The sequence below is a fragment of the Nyctereutes procyonoides genome, unplaced genomic scaffold (genome assembly GCF_905146905.1).
Source record: "Nyctereutes procyonoides isolate TBG_1078 unplaced genomic scaffold, NYPRO_anot_genome, whole genome shotgun sequence".
Classification (NCBI taxonomy): domain Eukaryota; kingdom Metazoa; phylum Chordata; class Mammalia; order Carnivora; family Canidae; genus Nyctereutes; species Nyctereutes procyonoides.
Genome location: NW_026575133.1, coordinates 45,010,320 through 45,025,241, shown reverse-complemented (window position 1 = coordinate 45,025,241; position 14,922 = coordinate 45,010,320). Strand labels below are relative to the sequence as shown.

The window sequence follows — 14,922 nt, the reverse complement described above, 5'->3', positions numbered from 1 at the left end:
TTTGTGGGATCCCTGGGTGGCGCAGCGGTTTGGCGCCTGCCTTTGGCCCAGGGCGCGATCCTAGAGACCCGGGATCGAGTCCCACGTCGGGCTCCCGGTGCATGGAGCCTGCTTCTCCCTCTGCCTCTCTCTCATTTTGTGTCTCTCATGAGTGATAATAAAGAAATAAAATCTAAATAAATAATTCTAAAAATCTTAAAAAAAAAAGTGGAAGGGTGCTGGTGGAAGCAGCAGGGCTCTTACTTTTACTTCTACAAGTTCTGGCCATGGCTGGCTTACCCTGCTTGGTTTCTCTGTCTTCCCCGGAAAGGTTGGTCGGGAATGACTCCTCATTCCTAAAATCAACCTATTCTTACCGGAGGATGATTTGTCCCTATTAAATAGAGGGGACTCAGCAGCAGCACTTCTCAAGGTGCTTCCTCCCAAAATTATTTTGGAGAATGGTAACTTCTCCAAACCAACTTCTGGACCAACTTTAGATTCTGGCCAAGTACCTCCTCCTGGGCATGCCCTTGCTCGGCCGTTTGCTAAATTCCAGGCACGCAAAATCCCCGGCGATTCGGCCTCGGCCCGGGGTCCGGCGGGCGAGCGGGGCACGGAGCTTCCCGCGGGAAGCGAGCATCTGGGTGGTGCGACGCAGAGAGGGCGCTCCCGAAGCTCAACAAGGCTGCTAACTACCGAAAAACCTCGCTCTTTGCCACCACTCCCCTCGCGAGGGATCAGCGGAGCCACCAGGGCAGGGGCCGCTGTCACGGAAGACCTGGTAATAATCACAGGGCTCCGCGAGCAATCACCTGCAAGGGGTGGTGAGATATTCAGAGGGCTCGGGCCACTGGGGCTTTCATGCAGATAGCCCTGAAGAACAGTGATCTTAACCGGCAATCGAAGGTTGACCTTGCAAACACGTGGGTCTTACAGATCACGCACTCTCCCTAAATTGAAGCGTGAACTGAACTCGTACGGTAGAAGTATCGCTGACCGCGATCGGCGCAGCTCGCCCTCAACAAAGATGGCCCCGTAGCGCCGTCGCGCGGCCCCCGCTCCCGTGCGTGAGCCTCACGTCCGCCCTTCCCTGTATCACATGACCGCGAACTTGCCTCCGCTACGGCTCCCGGCGAGGGCCAGCCCCGGCCGTTCTCGCGTCTGCCCCGGCCCGCTGCGGGCCGCTCCGGCCGGTGCTTTCCCCGGGCGCCTCGGTGCGCTCGGCCAACGGCCTCCGGGAGCCGGCGGGCGGCGGCCGTCGTCGGGGACCCTCCAGCGGGCCCAGCGGTGAGTGCCGATGCCTTCCCGACCCGCGGCCCGCGGCCCGAGCCGGCCTCCGGGGCCTAGCGCGGCGGCCGTGCCCCCGGGCGGACGGAGGGACCCGCGGGGGCCCCGGGCCGACCTTGCTGCCCCGGCGGGCCCCGACCCCCGGGCTCTGGCCTCGTCTCCTCTTCAGGACCTTTGCCGCCGCCTCGGCCCCCGAGGAGAGCAAGGGAGAGCGGCACACGCTCCTGGGGAGCTAGTTTTGGGGCTGGCCCCTCCCTCCTCCTAGTTCGGGGTCTCATTTTGAGCATAAATGTGGATTTCCTGTCTAGAAAATAGTTTGGGCTGCGGGGCGGGCGGGGGGGGGGCTGGGAAACCCAGGGGCGACCTGGAGCCCGAGCGCGGAGCTTTGCGGGGGGCCGTCCCTCCTTCCCGGCTGAGCCCCCCGCCCCCCTTTCGGAATGACCTTGCCCCCGACACCTGCCGACGGGACGAGCCGTTTGTTGTTCTCACTTTGTGCAACAGACGCGCTGGACCGGGAAGGCCTTGCTGGAGGCCGGTCGGCCGCCCCCCACCCCCCACCCCAGCGCCCCAGGTCGGGTGGGTTTGCAGGCGCACCTGCTCCCAGGTGTGGATGCTGGAGTCCGTGGCTCCTGGGGTTTCCTTCCAGGAGCTGGGAGGCGGGGGGAGCGGTGCGGGGAGCTCCCGACCTTCGCCTGCGGGACGAGGCTCCTCGGGTGGTGCAAGGACACCCCGGGCCGCGGCGCCCTAGGGCGCTTGCAGCAAGGGGCGCTCCGTAGGCACCTTTTTTCAATTGCAGCACATCGGAAAGGCTCACCCTGAGCCCTTGGTCGTGCTCAGGCCTCGGATCCCCCGGGAGGCTGGGCCCTGGAGGATCGCAGCTGTTCTCTCTCCCTTGTGTGTCCCATTTCGCAGGCGCAGGAGATCCCAGAGGAAAAGCCCTCGTGAAAATAGATTTGGGAAGGAATTACAGCGGCCTGGTTGTGCTTTAGCAGAAGAAGCCTTCTCCCCCACGGAATTCCCAAGAATTCCGTGTAGGACCCGCTGCCTTGTGGGGTCTCTAACACTTGGGAATTCGTTGGTCTTGCTGCTCTTTCCGAAAGGAACTTGTACGTGCCATCCCTTCCTGTGCGATAGGGCTGCCCGGTTGGAGGATCATCACAAAGTTTAGCACTTGGGCTTTTCTCCCTTCTGGTTGAAACTTGTTTTCTGTGGATTCATGACCTTATTTTAAAGTTCATTAATTTGTGGGGTCTTTTTTTTTTTTTTCTTTCAAGGTTTTGGTGACTTTTCTTTTCAAAAGTACAGTTAATTCCTGGATTGCTATCCCCTGATTTGCTAATTCACCAAACTTTTTTTTTTTTTTTTTTTTTTTAAGTATAGTTACTTGAAAAGAGAATGGAAACAGGTTGACCAATATAAAAACCTTGAACTAGGTTCATGGAATAAGTGGAGTTTTGTTTTGTTTTGTTTTAATAATTGGGGAATTATAAAAATCTTTTGACCCAAACTGTTTCTGTTACTTCCTAGGCTATTTCTCTGGGTTTCAGTGTTCTAATATAGAAAACAAAGTCAGGCTTGAATCATTGAGTCCCAAATTAGGGATCCTTTCCACGAGTGGGATTTGACTTGATTCTAGATAGTATATGGATGAGGGTTTTTTCTTTTTTTTTTTTTTCTTTTTTTTTTATTTATGATAGTCACAGAGAGAGAGAGAGAGAAGCAGAGACACAGGCAGAGGGAGAAGCAGGCTCCATGCACCGGGAGCCCGATGTGGGATTCGATCCCGGGTCTCCAGGATCGCGCCCTGGGCCAAAGGCAGGCATCAAACCGCTGCGCCACCCAGGGATCCCGATGAGGGTTTTTTCTTAAAGTTATGTTTTTGTTACATATATTTATATATGTATGGCATAAGGTGATGATGTAAAGTTTCCTTTTAAAATGCATTAAGATTTTTAGAAATTGAGTTAAAAAATTAAGGGTAGGTAAGAGTAAGCATACTCTGTGAATGTGGAAAGAACTATAAAATTGGTAAATTACTGGCGTTTGGGAACAAGTAGGATCATCTGTGATTCTGAGAGCGATTTTGTCTCCTTAATTATATGATGGAGAATTGTGTACTGGTTGCCTAATAGAGTCTAATAACAGAACCTCTGGAATTAATATTAACTCCAAATGAGAAGTTTATTTTATGTATTGCCATAAGATGATACCAGAAATGCTACAGTCTAATGAGGGAGGGGAAAAAAAATTCCAATCTAATTAGGATAGTACAGTGTTCTGTCTTAGAAAAGTTCCATTTACTTTTTAAAATTTAAGTAGCTCAGGCTAGGAGAATTTGCCTTTTTCTTGAAGTTGTCTTTTCAGCATCCATATGACCTAAATCTGTGATATTTTACAAACAGATTTTCGTAAGACAAAGTATTGCAATAGAATGGAATTTTGACCCTCATGGGATGTACTGGTGGAAAGTCCATAAGAAGACTGAAAAGCGGTAAATGGAGTGGGGGACAATAGCACATTTGAGGGAGATGATGTTCTGGTTATTTGTGTCCCTTGCTTATTATTATAAAACTTCAATTTGTAACGCCCCAAGGCTAACTATAATTCTTTTGAGATATCTCTTTTCAGTATTATATCCAAATGTAAGATTTTATTGGGCTTCATCTACACACAAGTATTGAAAGAGTTTCTCCTCTAGAAAGAGACACAAAATAAGAGATTGCCTGTGGGGACCTAGGTGGTTGTAGGATAGGGTCTGGTCAGACACTGTGTTTTCTCTGTATCTTCTTGTGTGCTTTGTACCATGTGCATATATTACTGGTTCAAATTCAAGTACTGATTGAAAGTTATGAATGAAATACATATGAAATTAAATTAAGTACTGAATGAAAATTTAGCCAAAATGTACTTGTTCTTCCTGGATATACGTGTATACACATAACTATTAAGATTCTTTCAAACTTAAATATTTTTCGTCTGTCACATCTTTCTAAATTCAAATCAGAAATGGTGACAATTCTTTATTTTATCTTGCATTAACGAAACTAATGAATGTGGGATTAAAATTGGTGGTAAGCTTGTTAATTTTTTGCTTTCTGTATTGTACTGATTTCCTAATGTAAGGTGACTTATCATTTAGAGGATTTCCAGCAATGAATACCCAACGTTGGTGTCATGTGGGTTCTCAGTTAGCTCCTGTTTTCTCCCCTAGGGACAAAAGTGGCTCTAAATCCAGCACAGGCACATTGAAGCGAGTTAAAGGATTTAATATGAAGCACAGAAGCAGATAGTGCCAAATAGCCCGCAGTAGCTGGTACACATTTGTGAGTAAAAATTTGTCTTTTGGCTCTATTTTCTTAGTCTTTAAACCATCTGCATGCCAGATCCCTAAAATTCACACATTTTGGTAAAGAATAAAGGAAGCAATTTAGCAGTCATAATTAACCAGTTGTCAGGGCTTAGCACTCTGAGCAACCTCCAAAAACTCTCCTAAGCATCTTTTTGAGGTAGTTCAAGTGTCATAATACATCTCTGACATGGAGTTTAGGAAAAATCCCTCGTATGACTCACCTTTATGTCCTCTTTAATTTTTATTGCCCTTGATTTATGTATAATATCTTTTGCTGAAAATTCAGTGTAATTTGGCTTTTGAAGTCATTTCCTTTTAAGGAAACCATTACTTGTACATCAATTTTTTAGGCTACGTCAGATGCATTTACTTCTGCCCTTGACATTCTCCTCATGATTTCTTCATCTGTATTTTACCTAAGCCTTAAAAAGGAGAGAACTTTCTTTCAAAATACAATGATTAAAGGAGTCTATGGCAAAATGTTTTTTAAAATCTGACTTCACATTTTTATATACATTTGATTAGCTTTATCCTTTTTGCAGAATCATAAAATAGTGACTGTGCAAAAAATCATCTTTATGATTTTTGAGGTATAGAATAACTGTTTAGGAGAAATTTGAAAATTGGTTTTCTAGATCAAGTCTTAGTAAATAATTTTAAGTAGATGTTTACTATAATTCATGGTTTTTTAAATAAAATGAATTGTTGAAATACTGATTTTTTTTTTTATTCTTTCTTTTTTACAGCTGGAAAAGCAGTGTCCGTGTTGTTATGTATACCTACAAAAAAGTTCAGATTTGTAGGGGAATTGTTGTATAAAGTAAACTGAACTACAGGGTAGCAGTATTTTAATAGCTATTCTAGACGTGTATTTACTGTATTACAAATGAGTGAAAGAACAAGCAGTGACACACCACTAGGAAGGTCAGTGACATTTTATTCAGTTGAGCTGGTATTGTAGGCTTGAGTGAGTGGCACCATTAGGCTGACAATGCTCTTTCACACTTCAATCAGCATTTTGTATTTGGGGGTAACTTTCTTCTACATTTTCCTGAAGCATGAATCCTCTAATTTAGGAGGTTATTCAGTGCATTTGTACTATTTCCCCTTAAAGGCATGTCATGCTTTTTAAAAATAGACATGTAAAGATGATATTAAATATAAATTAATGGGAAGATTTTAATCCCATAAAAGGAATACATAAATGAAGGATTTATTACTGCATATTATTCTATATTTGGTATTCATTGTATCTCAGTCACCAGGTATACATTCCATTAGAGAAGTTTTAACTTGTATCTTGTGATTTTTCTGGGGACTACATTTTTTTTTAATATAAATTTAGAATTAGCCTTATTTACTTTTTGAATCTGATTTTCATCATTAAAAGGCTTTATTTTCTTCATGCATGACAGCAATTCCTAATTTCAGTTTTATAAAATCCTAGCAGCTTTTCCCTCAAATTATTGGCTAGAAAAATTTAAGTTTTATTTTAGGCATCTTTTTAATTATAAGCAGCACGCGTATCTATGCAGAGAGAGTGTGTCTGTGCACATTTGTTTTGTGGTGATACAATAATTTTAAGATTTGCTCCTAACCAGTGTCCTCAGGGTGCAATTTCAACTGATAAGTGAGAAGGCTTATGTTAAGGAAAACATTTTGTTCAGTTTTTTTTTACTTTTCCTTCGTACATATTCAGTACTCACAAATGAGAAGTCTCCTCTTGCTCTTCCTACAAGGTAGTGTCTAACTTCACTCCATAAAGAAGACTGACATTTTAACACTTAGTTATCCCTGTCTTTAAATTTTTGCCCACAGAGTGAGTGGGGCAGCATTTCCTTCTCCCACTGCTGCTGAGATGGCGGAAATTAGTCGAATTCAGTATGAAATGGAATACACCGAAGGTATTAGTCAGCAGATGAGGGTCCCGGAGAAATTAAAGGTAGCACCACCAAATGCTGACCTGGAACAAGGATTCCAAGAAGGAGTTCCAAATGCTAGTGTCATTATGCAGGTACCAGAGAGGATCGTTGTAGCAGGTATTTTACATTTATTTATCAAGATCTTTGTTTTATATGATTTTATGAAAACTTCCGGTTTTTCAAAATATTGTTTAGAAAAGGGCATGGTAACTACAACTTCGCATTTTTTTTCAAAATTTTTATTATAAGGTCTGAAATTTCAAACAGTATTTTTTAATAATTCAACTAATGGAGACATAACTTACATACATAAGATATGTGTAATTTTTAAGTGTGATGGGATTTGACAAATGTATATACTCCTGTGACCTTCCACCACAGTCTCAATACAGAACATTTTCATCACCCTGCAAGGGAAGTTCCCATCTCATTTAGTTCCTCCCCCCCCCCCCCGCCCCGTTTCCACATAACCATTATCTCCTTTGTGTAACCAGAGATTAGATTCGTCTTTTCTAGAGTTTCATACAAATGGGTTGATACAGTATTTTGTCTTGGGCCTGGCTTTTGCTTAGAGTAATGTTTTTGAAATTCTTTCATATTCTTCTATCAGTTGTTCACTCCATTTTATTGCTGAGTTGTATTCCACCCTGTGAATATACCACAATTTGTGTATCCACTTACCCACTGATGGAGATCCGGGTTGTTTCCTGTTTGGGGCTGTTAGGAATAAAGCTACTCTGAATATTCATGTACAAACTTTTGTAAGGATGTGTGTTTTCCTGTTTCTAGGAATAGAATTGTTAGGTTATACCGTAAATTGTGTTTAACTTTATGAGAAACTGTCAAGCTGTTTTTGAGATTGATTGTACCCTCTTTGTTCCCATCTGTGATGTATGGGAGTTTCCACTGCTCCACATCCTTGCCAACACTTTGTACTGTCAGTCTTTAATTTTAGTCATCCTAGAGGGTGTGTAATGGCAGATACATTTACATAAAACTGCTATCTTTTTAAAACTTCCCTCCTTTCCTTTTTATACTCCTAGGAAATAATGAAGACATTCCATTTTCAAGACCTGCAGATCTTGACCTTATTCAGTCAACTCCCTTTAAACCTCTGGCACTAAAAACACCACCTCGTGTACTTACATTAAGTGAAAGACCACTAGATTTTCTGGATTTAGAAAGACCTCCTCCAACCCCTCAAAATGAAGAAGTAAGTAGAGTTGTTGTTTGTTTTTTTTTTTTTTTTAAGATTTATTTATTCATGAGAGACACACAGAGAAAGAGAGAGGCAGGGACAGAGGCTCCATGCAGGGAGGGCCTGATGTGGGACTCGATCCTGGCTCTCCAGGATCACACCCTGGGCCGAAGGCGGCACTAAACTGCTGAGCCATCCGGGCTGCCCGTAAGTAGAGTTTTAACATCAACTGAATTTGAAATAATAAGGACAAAAACAAGAAGTAAAGAGGATCGAAGGCTGTAAATCCTGTCATTAGTATGTACTGAAAGCCTTCCGCATGGACCATTGGTTACTATAAATTCTGATATGTAGATACTCCAACTAAGATATTATGCTGTTTTTTTAAAATCTAAATGTTATGTTTCAGAAAATGAAAATTTTGGGGAAATCATTAACATTCATGTGATCTAGAAGGAAGAGCTTTTATGGCTGGGGGTTATACCTTAAGCAATACTGAAAAAGTTGGAAAATGAATGCAGCACTTTATTACAAAAAAAATCTGGCAGATAAGACAAAGAAAGCACTTTTTTTCCCTCGATACTACCTAATCTCCTTGCTTGCTAAGAAGTCTCTGCTGAGTTAATATACTTTATAACATTAATAGCCCTGACCTCGATATTACAAGAAGGACTAATAAGTATTCGTAGCAAAGTTCAGATCTTGCCTCTCCCAAGCAGGGCCAATCTTGTAAAATTCTGTGATGATACTTAAAGTTACAGCTTTTACACTTAGCTTCTGAACTTCTGTGTTGTTATGAAGCTAGTGTAAGACAGTGTGCAGACATGCATTTTTATTGATAGTGGAACTGCCGGTGTGTCCTTGTTCATGTTGGTCCTTTCAAACAAGGGTGAAGTGTCCATATAATCCAAGGGAGTGCTGTTTCCTAGTACTGGCGTTAGCCTTCTCTTGGTTGGAAGTTTCTGCTGACGTAACTGAGACATTCTAGATATTCTCTTGGTGGAAAGCACTAAATGTGAGTGTTCACCTGGTGAAAAGCACTGAGGTGCTTATGGGACTGTATTTATTTAACAAACATTCTTTGAGCTTTTGTGTAAGACCTTGTATGGTGAGATAGAGTTCCTGCATGGTGGCATGAGCATGGGAGAAACGCCAGCACACATAAAAGATACGAAGTTCTTAATTGCAAAGAATAATGAAAGGTAGGGAGTACCATTATGTGAGATGAAAGGTATCACAGCATGCTTTCAGTTAAAGGTCCTGTTTCCTGGCCCTCCAGAAGTTCCCAGTGGAAGTTGCTGCTGTGGATGATAACATCTTAGAGTGAGGATTCCACCAGGAGAGAAACCCTCTCTCTAATATTCTTTGAGTTTTGTTTTTCTTTTGATCTTTCTGCTCCCACTATTTTAGATACTTTCTGCCTACTTGGTGAGAGTAACTGATTGAAAACAAGTCAGGCACTTTCCTGAGTCATTACTTTTAAGGAAAAAAGCTTACCAGGATTAGCCTTAGTGGACCTATGGGGTTTACTCCTGCAGTAGTAGGAATACATTTAGTCAAATGTCAAAATGCCCAAAGTATATAGCACTAGAGTGAAAAACTTAGGCTGAGAATGAGACCTAATTTTGAGGGCCTACTTTGCTACTTACTAACAACATAACCTTGGGTAACTTATTGGACAATTTCAGGGCTCATCTCTAAAAGGTAAGAATAATGCCAAGTGCTTAGGATTATTGTGAGAACTAACTATAATAATGCATGTAGTGTGTTCAGCACATGTTCTAATTTATATTAAAAGCTTGTATGTTGTATGTTTACATATTATTGTTATAAAAGTTAAGATTCTATAGAGGAAGCCAAATCCTGAGTCGCAAGGGTGGGGTTTCAAAGATTAGTACCAGCTGCCTATTGAAAGGAAAGCAAAGGTGATGATCTGTGGTTCAAGTCCATGGAGGGGGTCAGCCCTCAGGACCTCTTGACTAGAGGAGAAAGGAAAAAGAACCAGAGTTCTAGTAGCTTTTAGAAGATGGCTTGAAAGAGGAGAACAGTAAGGCTCTGAGTGCTGTATTGATTCATTCAGATGCTAGTCAGAACCTATCAAGTGAGATTCTCTGAATCATTGACTCTGTAGTAGTCATTTTATAGCATATGCCACAGTTTCTCAGCCTTGGCACTGTTGATGTTTTGGACTGGATAATTCTTTGTTGTGGTGAAGGCTATCCTTTTACACTATAGAATGTTTAACAGCATTCTTGATCTTTGTGTACTAGATGCCAGTGGAATCCTCCAAATCATGAAAATCAAAAATGTCTCTAATAGCTAAAAAAGGTGGAAACAACCCCCGTGTCCACAACTGAAGAATAGATACACCTAATGTGGCATGTCCATACTGGAATATTATTCAGCCATAATAAGGAATGAAGTACTTACACGTTGTACAACACAAATGAACCTTGAAAACTTTATGCTACATCAAAGAAGCCAGACAGAAAAGGCTGTATATATATATGTATATATATAATTCCACCTACATGAAATGTCCAGAACACTCAAATCCTCAGACACAGAGAGCAGATTGGTGGTTGCCAGTGGATTGAGGAAAAGGGGCAGTGGGAATGGCTGCTTAATCATTATAGGATTTCTTTTTGGGGTACCTAGTTCCTACGTGGAACTAGGTAGTGGTATTAGTTGCACGTTATGAATGCATTAAATACACTACATTGTATAATAGTTTAAATGATGAATTTTATGGTATGTGTAGCTGGTCACAATAAAAAGAAAGGAAAAATTCTCTCCAGTCATTGCCAGATTTCCCCTTGAGGGCAAAATCACCCCAGTTAAGAACCCCTGGCCTATGACAAGAAAGGAGACTATAGGAAGGTGGCTTATGAAGAAGTCTATAGAAATTGTTGTCTAAAAGGAATAAGTTTACAGAAGATAACTGCGCTTGAATTCCTAAGCTGGCTTGAAGAATCCAAGGATACCCTTGGTAGAGGGCTTAAAGCATGAAACGGATAATCCCCTCGCATAGACAGGGTTTATAAAATCTGGAGGGTTAGCTGGTACAGAGGAAGTCATGAGCCCTTTCAACATACCTAATCTGTACTTGGGAGGCAACTCTAGGACATGACCATTGCTTTGATGATTCTACCTGCAAGAAACTAATAAAGCAACGGAGCAATAAACTCTGATCTGGGTAGGAAATCACAAAATCACCAAATCATGACAGTTCTTAACGGTTCTTTGCATTGATTAGGCAGTATAAATGAGGAGGGAGGAATTTTAAGCCAGTTGTCAGACACAGAAGCCCCTGTGACGTAACCTGCAGGAAGTTACCTGAAGCTGGGATACTTTCTCAACTGAATGGACTGAATTTTTAAATGGGTAATCAGTGCTGATTGGTTTGCAATGACTTAAAAATCTTGAATTGTCAACTAGATTTCAGTAAAGCTGGGTAAAAAAGTAATTAAAAAAAAAAACCTTCAATTGAGAAAACCACCACCATGACTGAACTAAAGGGTAGAAATTTTTAAAAGAGTGTCCTTATCACTTCAGGCAGTGTCCATGCACTTCAGCATTACAGGATGCAAGTTGGTCATATTAGAAGGCATGATAGATGTATGCTTTTGTCTGAAATTGCTTTCCCCCCTAGTATGGCAGCAATATTAAGTTTAGTGTTCCAGGTAAGTTATCCTTGAATCAGATTTCAAATGGTGAGATAACAGACTTTGGATCCTCTAGTTTCCAGGCTGTGTTGAAATCATAGAAAGAATCTGCCTTTTCCTGTCACTTCCTGTCCTGCTTAATCTTAGTTCTCACAACACACCAGCAGGAATGGTTCTGATTTCGTAGAAAATTCACCTTGATCTTGCAACATGGAAGAGCTGTTCTCTAGGGAAAGTAAGCACAGCTGTGTGGTAGGTAGGAAGGCAGGTATCAGTGGGATTCTCACAAATCAACCCAGTATTCTCTGAATCAAGTGTACTGGATTGTAGAGGTGTTAAGTTACATACAACTTAACAATATAAATAGTTATATATGCATATATCACTTATAGATGTATAATATGTATGCATATATAACTATATTACATTATATGTAACTTAATACACATATGTGTGTGTGTATGTGTGTGTGTATATGTATATATATATGGCTTTAAGGTAATTTTTATTTTTGGTTTAACTGTAAAGAGTTCTTGCAGTGGGCTCCAAACTGACTCCTTTTCTGTTTTTAGAAATGTTCTTTTCTTTTGTTCATAACTCATAACCAAATCTAAACCATACTCTGAAATTATATGCTGCATAATGTGGTTTTAAATTTTATTGTCATGAAGTCTGGATTTATTCTCCACTGAAGGTGCTTGTAACTTGATGATCTACTCAAGTTTTTTAAAAAATCATCACTAAATACCCTTGTTTTTTTAATTTAAAAAAAGTTTTTTTTATTGGAGTTCAATTTGCCAACATATAGCACAACACCCAGCGCTCATCCCACCAAGTGTTTTTTTTTTAATATTTAAATTTCAAGTCCCTTGGTTAACATACCAATTGTCCTTTACAGTAATGTTTCCTTTTTTTTTGTCTTTAAACCATGAAGTTGCCATGGCTGTTTTTAGTTAAAAGCAAAAAAACAAACCACCTAAACAAACAGGAAAGTTAGTGATTACCATTGTTCTATTGCTCTGTAATAAACCACCTTAAGTGTCTTACAAAGAAAAAACTAACATTTCATTTTGATCATGGACATGGATTCTGTTTGTAAAGGCTTTGCAGCAGGCATAATGGGGAAAGCTTTTTTTTGTTTTACAGTATCTGGGTCTAAGGTAGGGATGACTCTACAGCTTGAGTCTACAATCATCTGACAGCTTCCTCACATGTCTGTGATGCTGGCTGTTGTCTGGGGACCTCAGCTATGGTTGGTTGTTGGTAGGTGCACCTACACATGACCTTTCCATGTGACTCGTGGGCATCTTCACATCACGATGCCATTGTTCCAAACATGAACAGTTTAGGGGAGAGAGGCAGAAGGCTTATTGTTGTTTATGACCTAGTCTCAGAAGTCACATTGCATCATCTCTACAGCAGTCACCAGCCCACCCAATTTCAAAAGAAGAGAACATAAATCCTATCTTTTAATGGAGAAGGTCAGTGACACATTCTGTAAGAGCATGTGGGATGGGAGATTGTGGCTATTTCTGGAATGCCAAAACCTTTAAGCCAGTACCAAGTCTTTTTTGGTCTAGTTTTCAAATATCCAACCGAATATGAATTTGTTTTAACCCCAGAAGCCTGGAACATTTGTTTATAATATAAATACATCCCATTTCCCATGATATACATACCTTTAAAAAAATGTTGTAAATTGTTCTTAGCTAATATAAGTGTATTATATAAATTTCAATAAATAAAAATATAATTGTACCAAGTAAGATTGATATTTAAATAGAAACCAGAAATAATTGTTTTAGCAAGGTAAAGAAGCTTTTGTAAATTTATGTGCATCATAATAAGTAGGGTTGTTTTTAACCTATCTTTAATACTCATGCCTGGCAGCAATTCTTGGTTATGTTCTTTGTAAATTTTCTGAATAGCCTTGGATTAAGGTTTTTTTGATACTAAGTAGCTACTAGGCTACTAAGAATATTTTCTATTCCTCTCCCTTTCTTTGTGCCTCACAGATCCGTGCAGTTGGCAGGCTAAAAAGAGAGCGCTCTATGAGTGAAAATGCTGTTCGCCAAAACGGACAGCTGGTCAGAGCTGACTCCATGTGAGTAGAACCACTGAGCAATGTATCTCCTTCATAAGTTTTCTCCGTATATTCTCCCATCTTTTTCTAAGTAATTATATTCTTTTTTTTTAACTCCCAAATATTAAAAAAAAAAGAAGTACGTGTTTTGTGCCTAACAACCAGACAAAAAAGTAAATAATTTGCTTTTGTTTGAAATCTGTTTTACATTTACATCAATTTTACATTTTTGCAGTTATTTTTATAGCCTTAAAATATGTTGTGAGAACTTTCCAGTAGCATTATCCTCTCGTATGTATATGACAGGATTCTACGAGTATGATTTCCTTATTTTGGGAATTACTTATCAAGTATATTTAAGAGAGTTTGATAAATATAAGTGCTCAGTCCTGTGCAGCCTTCAGAAATGTTTATCTTAGCATGTAGGTTGAAAAGGAAAACATAAAAAAAAAAAAGAAAAAGAAAAGGAAAACATTTGAAGCAAATGTCTTTTTTTTTTTTTAAGTTACTCATTTTGTCATAAAATTGTGAACTAGCCCTTCCAGCTCCGCTTCTAATGAACCATGGTAAACAATGTAGCATAAGCGAGTGGAATTGTTTCACTTTCTTGGATTATTGTTTAGCTCTCTGCCTACTGAGTCATTATTAGATCCATTCATTTGCCAAAAATATAAGTATGTTGTTTAAAGGGCTGTTTGTGTAAACTTTTCTTTTAAATTTGGGTATATTATCATACTCTGATCTTAGAGCTACCCCACTATAAGAAGTTTTAGATCAGGCCGGTGTTTTTTGTTGTTTCATTAAAACTAATGGGTTTTGTATTTTTTTTTAAACTACTGGGTTTTTACAGATCAAATTTCCCTTTTAAATCTGTTCAGAATTTTAAGTCTCAAATCCATTGGTGATTGTGGCTTTTTTAAATAGATGATTTGGATTGTTTATGTAAAATAGTATATCTTCCTCATTACATTTTTGGTCACTCTTCATGAACTCATACATCATGAACCATATTTGATGCCAAGCATCATGTTAGCTTCTCTGGAAACCACAACTCTCTGAGTTTGAAAATCTAGATAAAAGCAAAACACTTACATGTATATACAAATAAAGTAGAACACAGTACAATGTACCATCTGTGTTAAACCATATCAAGTTCTAGTTTGGACCAGACTGAAGAATATAGGGATGCAGGTGGGGCTTTGATAGGATTAGGCTGTCTCTTGTGGTAGATGCAGAGGAGGACTGTAACTGCTCTGATTTCTTGGAAAAATCTTGAAATGTTTCCTAAAGTAGTTACAGTTATTCTGAAGGGGTATATAGGAAGATAGTGAAAATGAATATATACCTCCTTCAGGAAATACTTGAAAAGTTCAAGTATTAAAATGAAAATTTTTATGGTAATTATGTTTCCCTGAAGATACCTTGTTGGCAGTGAT

The 14,922-nt window shown here is 40.1% G+C and overlaps 1 protein-coding gene across 12 annotated transcripts in view; it reads left to right on the top strand.

Moving 5' to 3' along the window:
• The first annotated feature begins 1,095 nt into the window (after nt 1–1,095).
• The window catches only part of MFF (mitochondrial fission factor), a 29,574-nt gene continuing 15,747 nt past the window's right edge, over nt 1,096–14,922 (top strand). For 3 of the 12 annotated variants that reach the window (XM_055345877.1, XM_055345875.1, XM_055345872.1), the window contains exons 1-6: nt 1,096–1,269; nt 4,481–4,592; nt 5,365–5,542; nt 6,437–6,657; nt 7,584–7,753; nt 13,419–13,507. In XM_055345877.1, coding sequence (XP_055201852.1) covers nt 5,505–5,542; nt 6,437–6,657; nt 7,584–7,753; nt 13,419–13,507 — 518 coding nt within the window. In that variant the 5' untranslated portion in view covers nt 1,096–1,269; nt 4,481–4,592; nt 5,365–5,504. Of the gene's footprint in view, nt 1,270–2,181; nt 2,376–3,671; nt 3,761–4,480; nt 4,593–5,364; nt 5,543–6,436; nt 6,658–7,583; nt 7,754–13,418; nt 13,508–14,922 lie in introns of all 12 variants that reach the window. The other 9 variants (XM_055345881.1, XM_055345880.1, XM_055345883.1 and 6 more) reach the window with 7 other exon arrangements.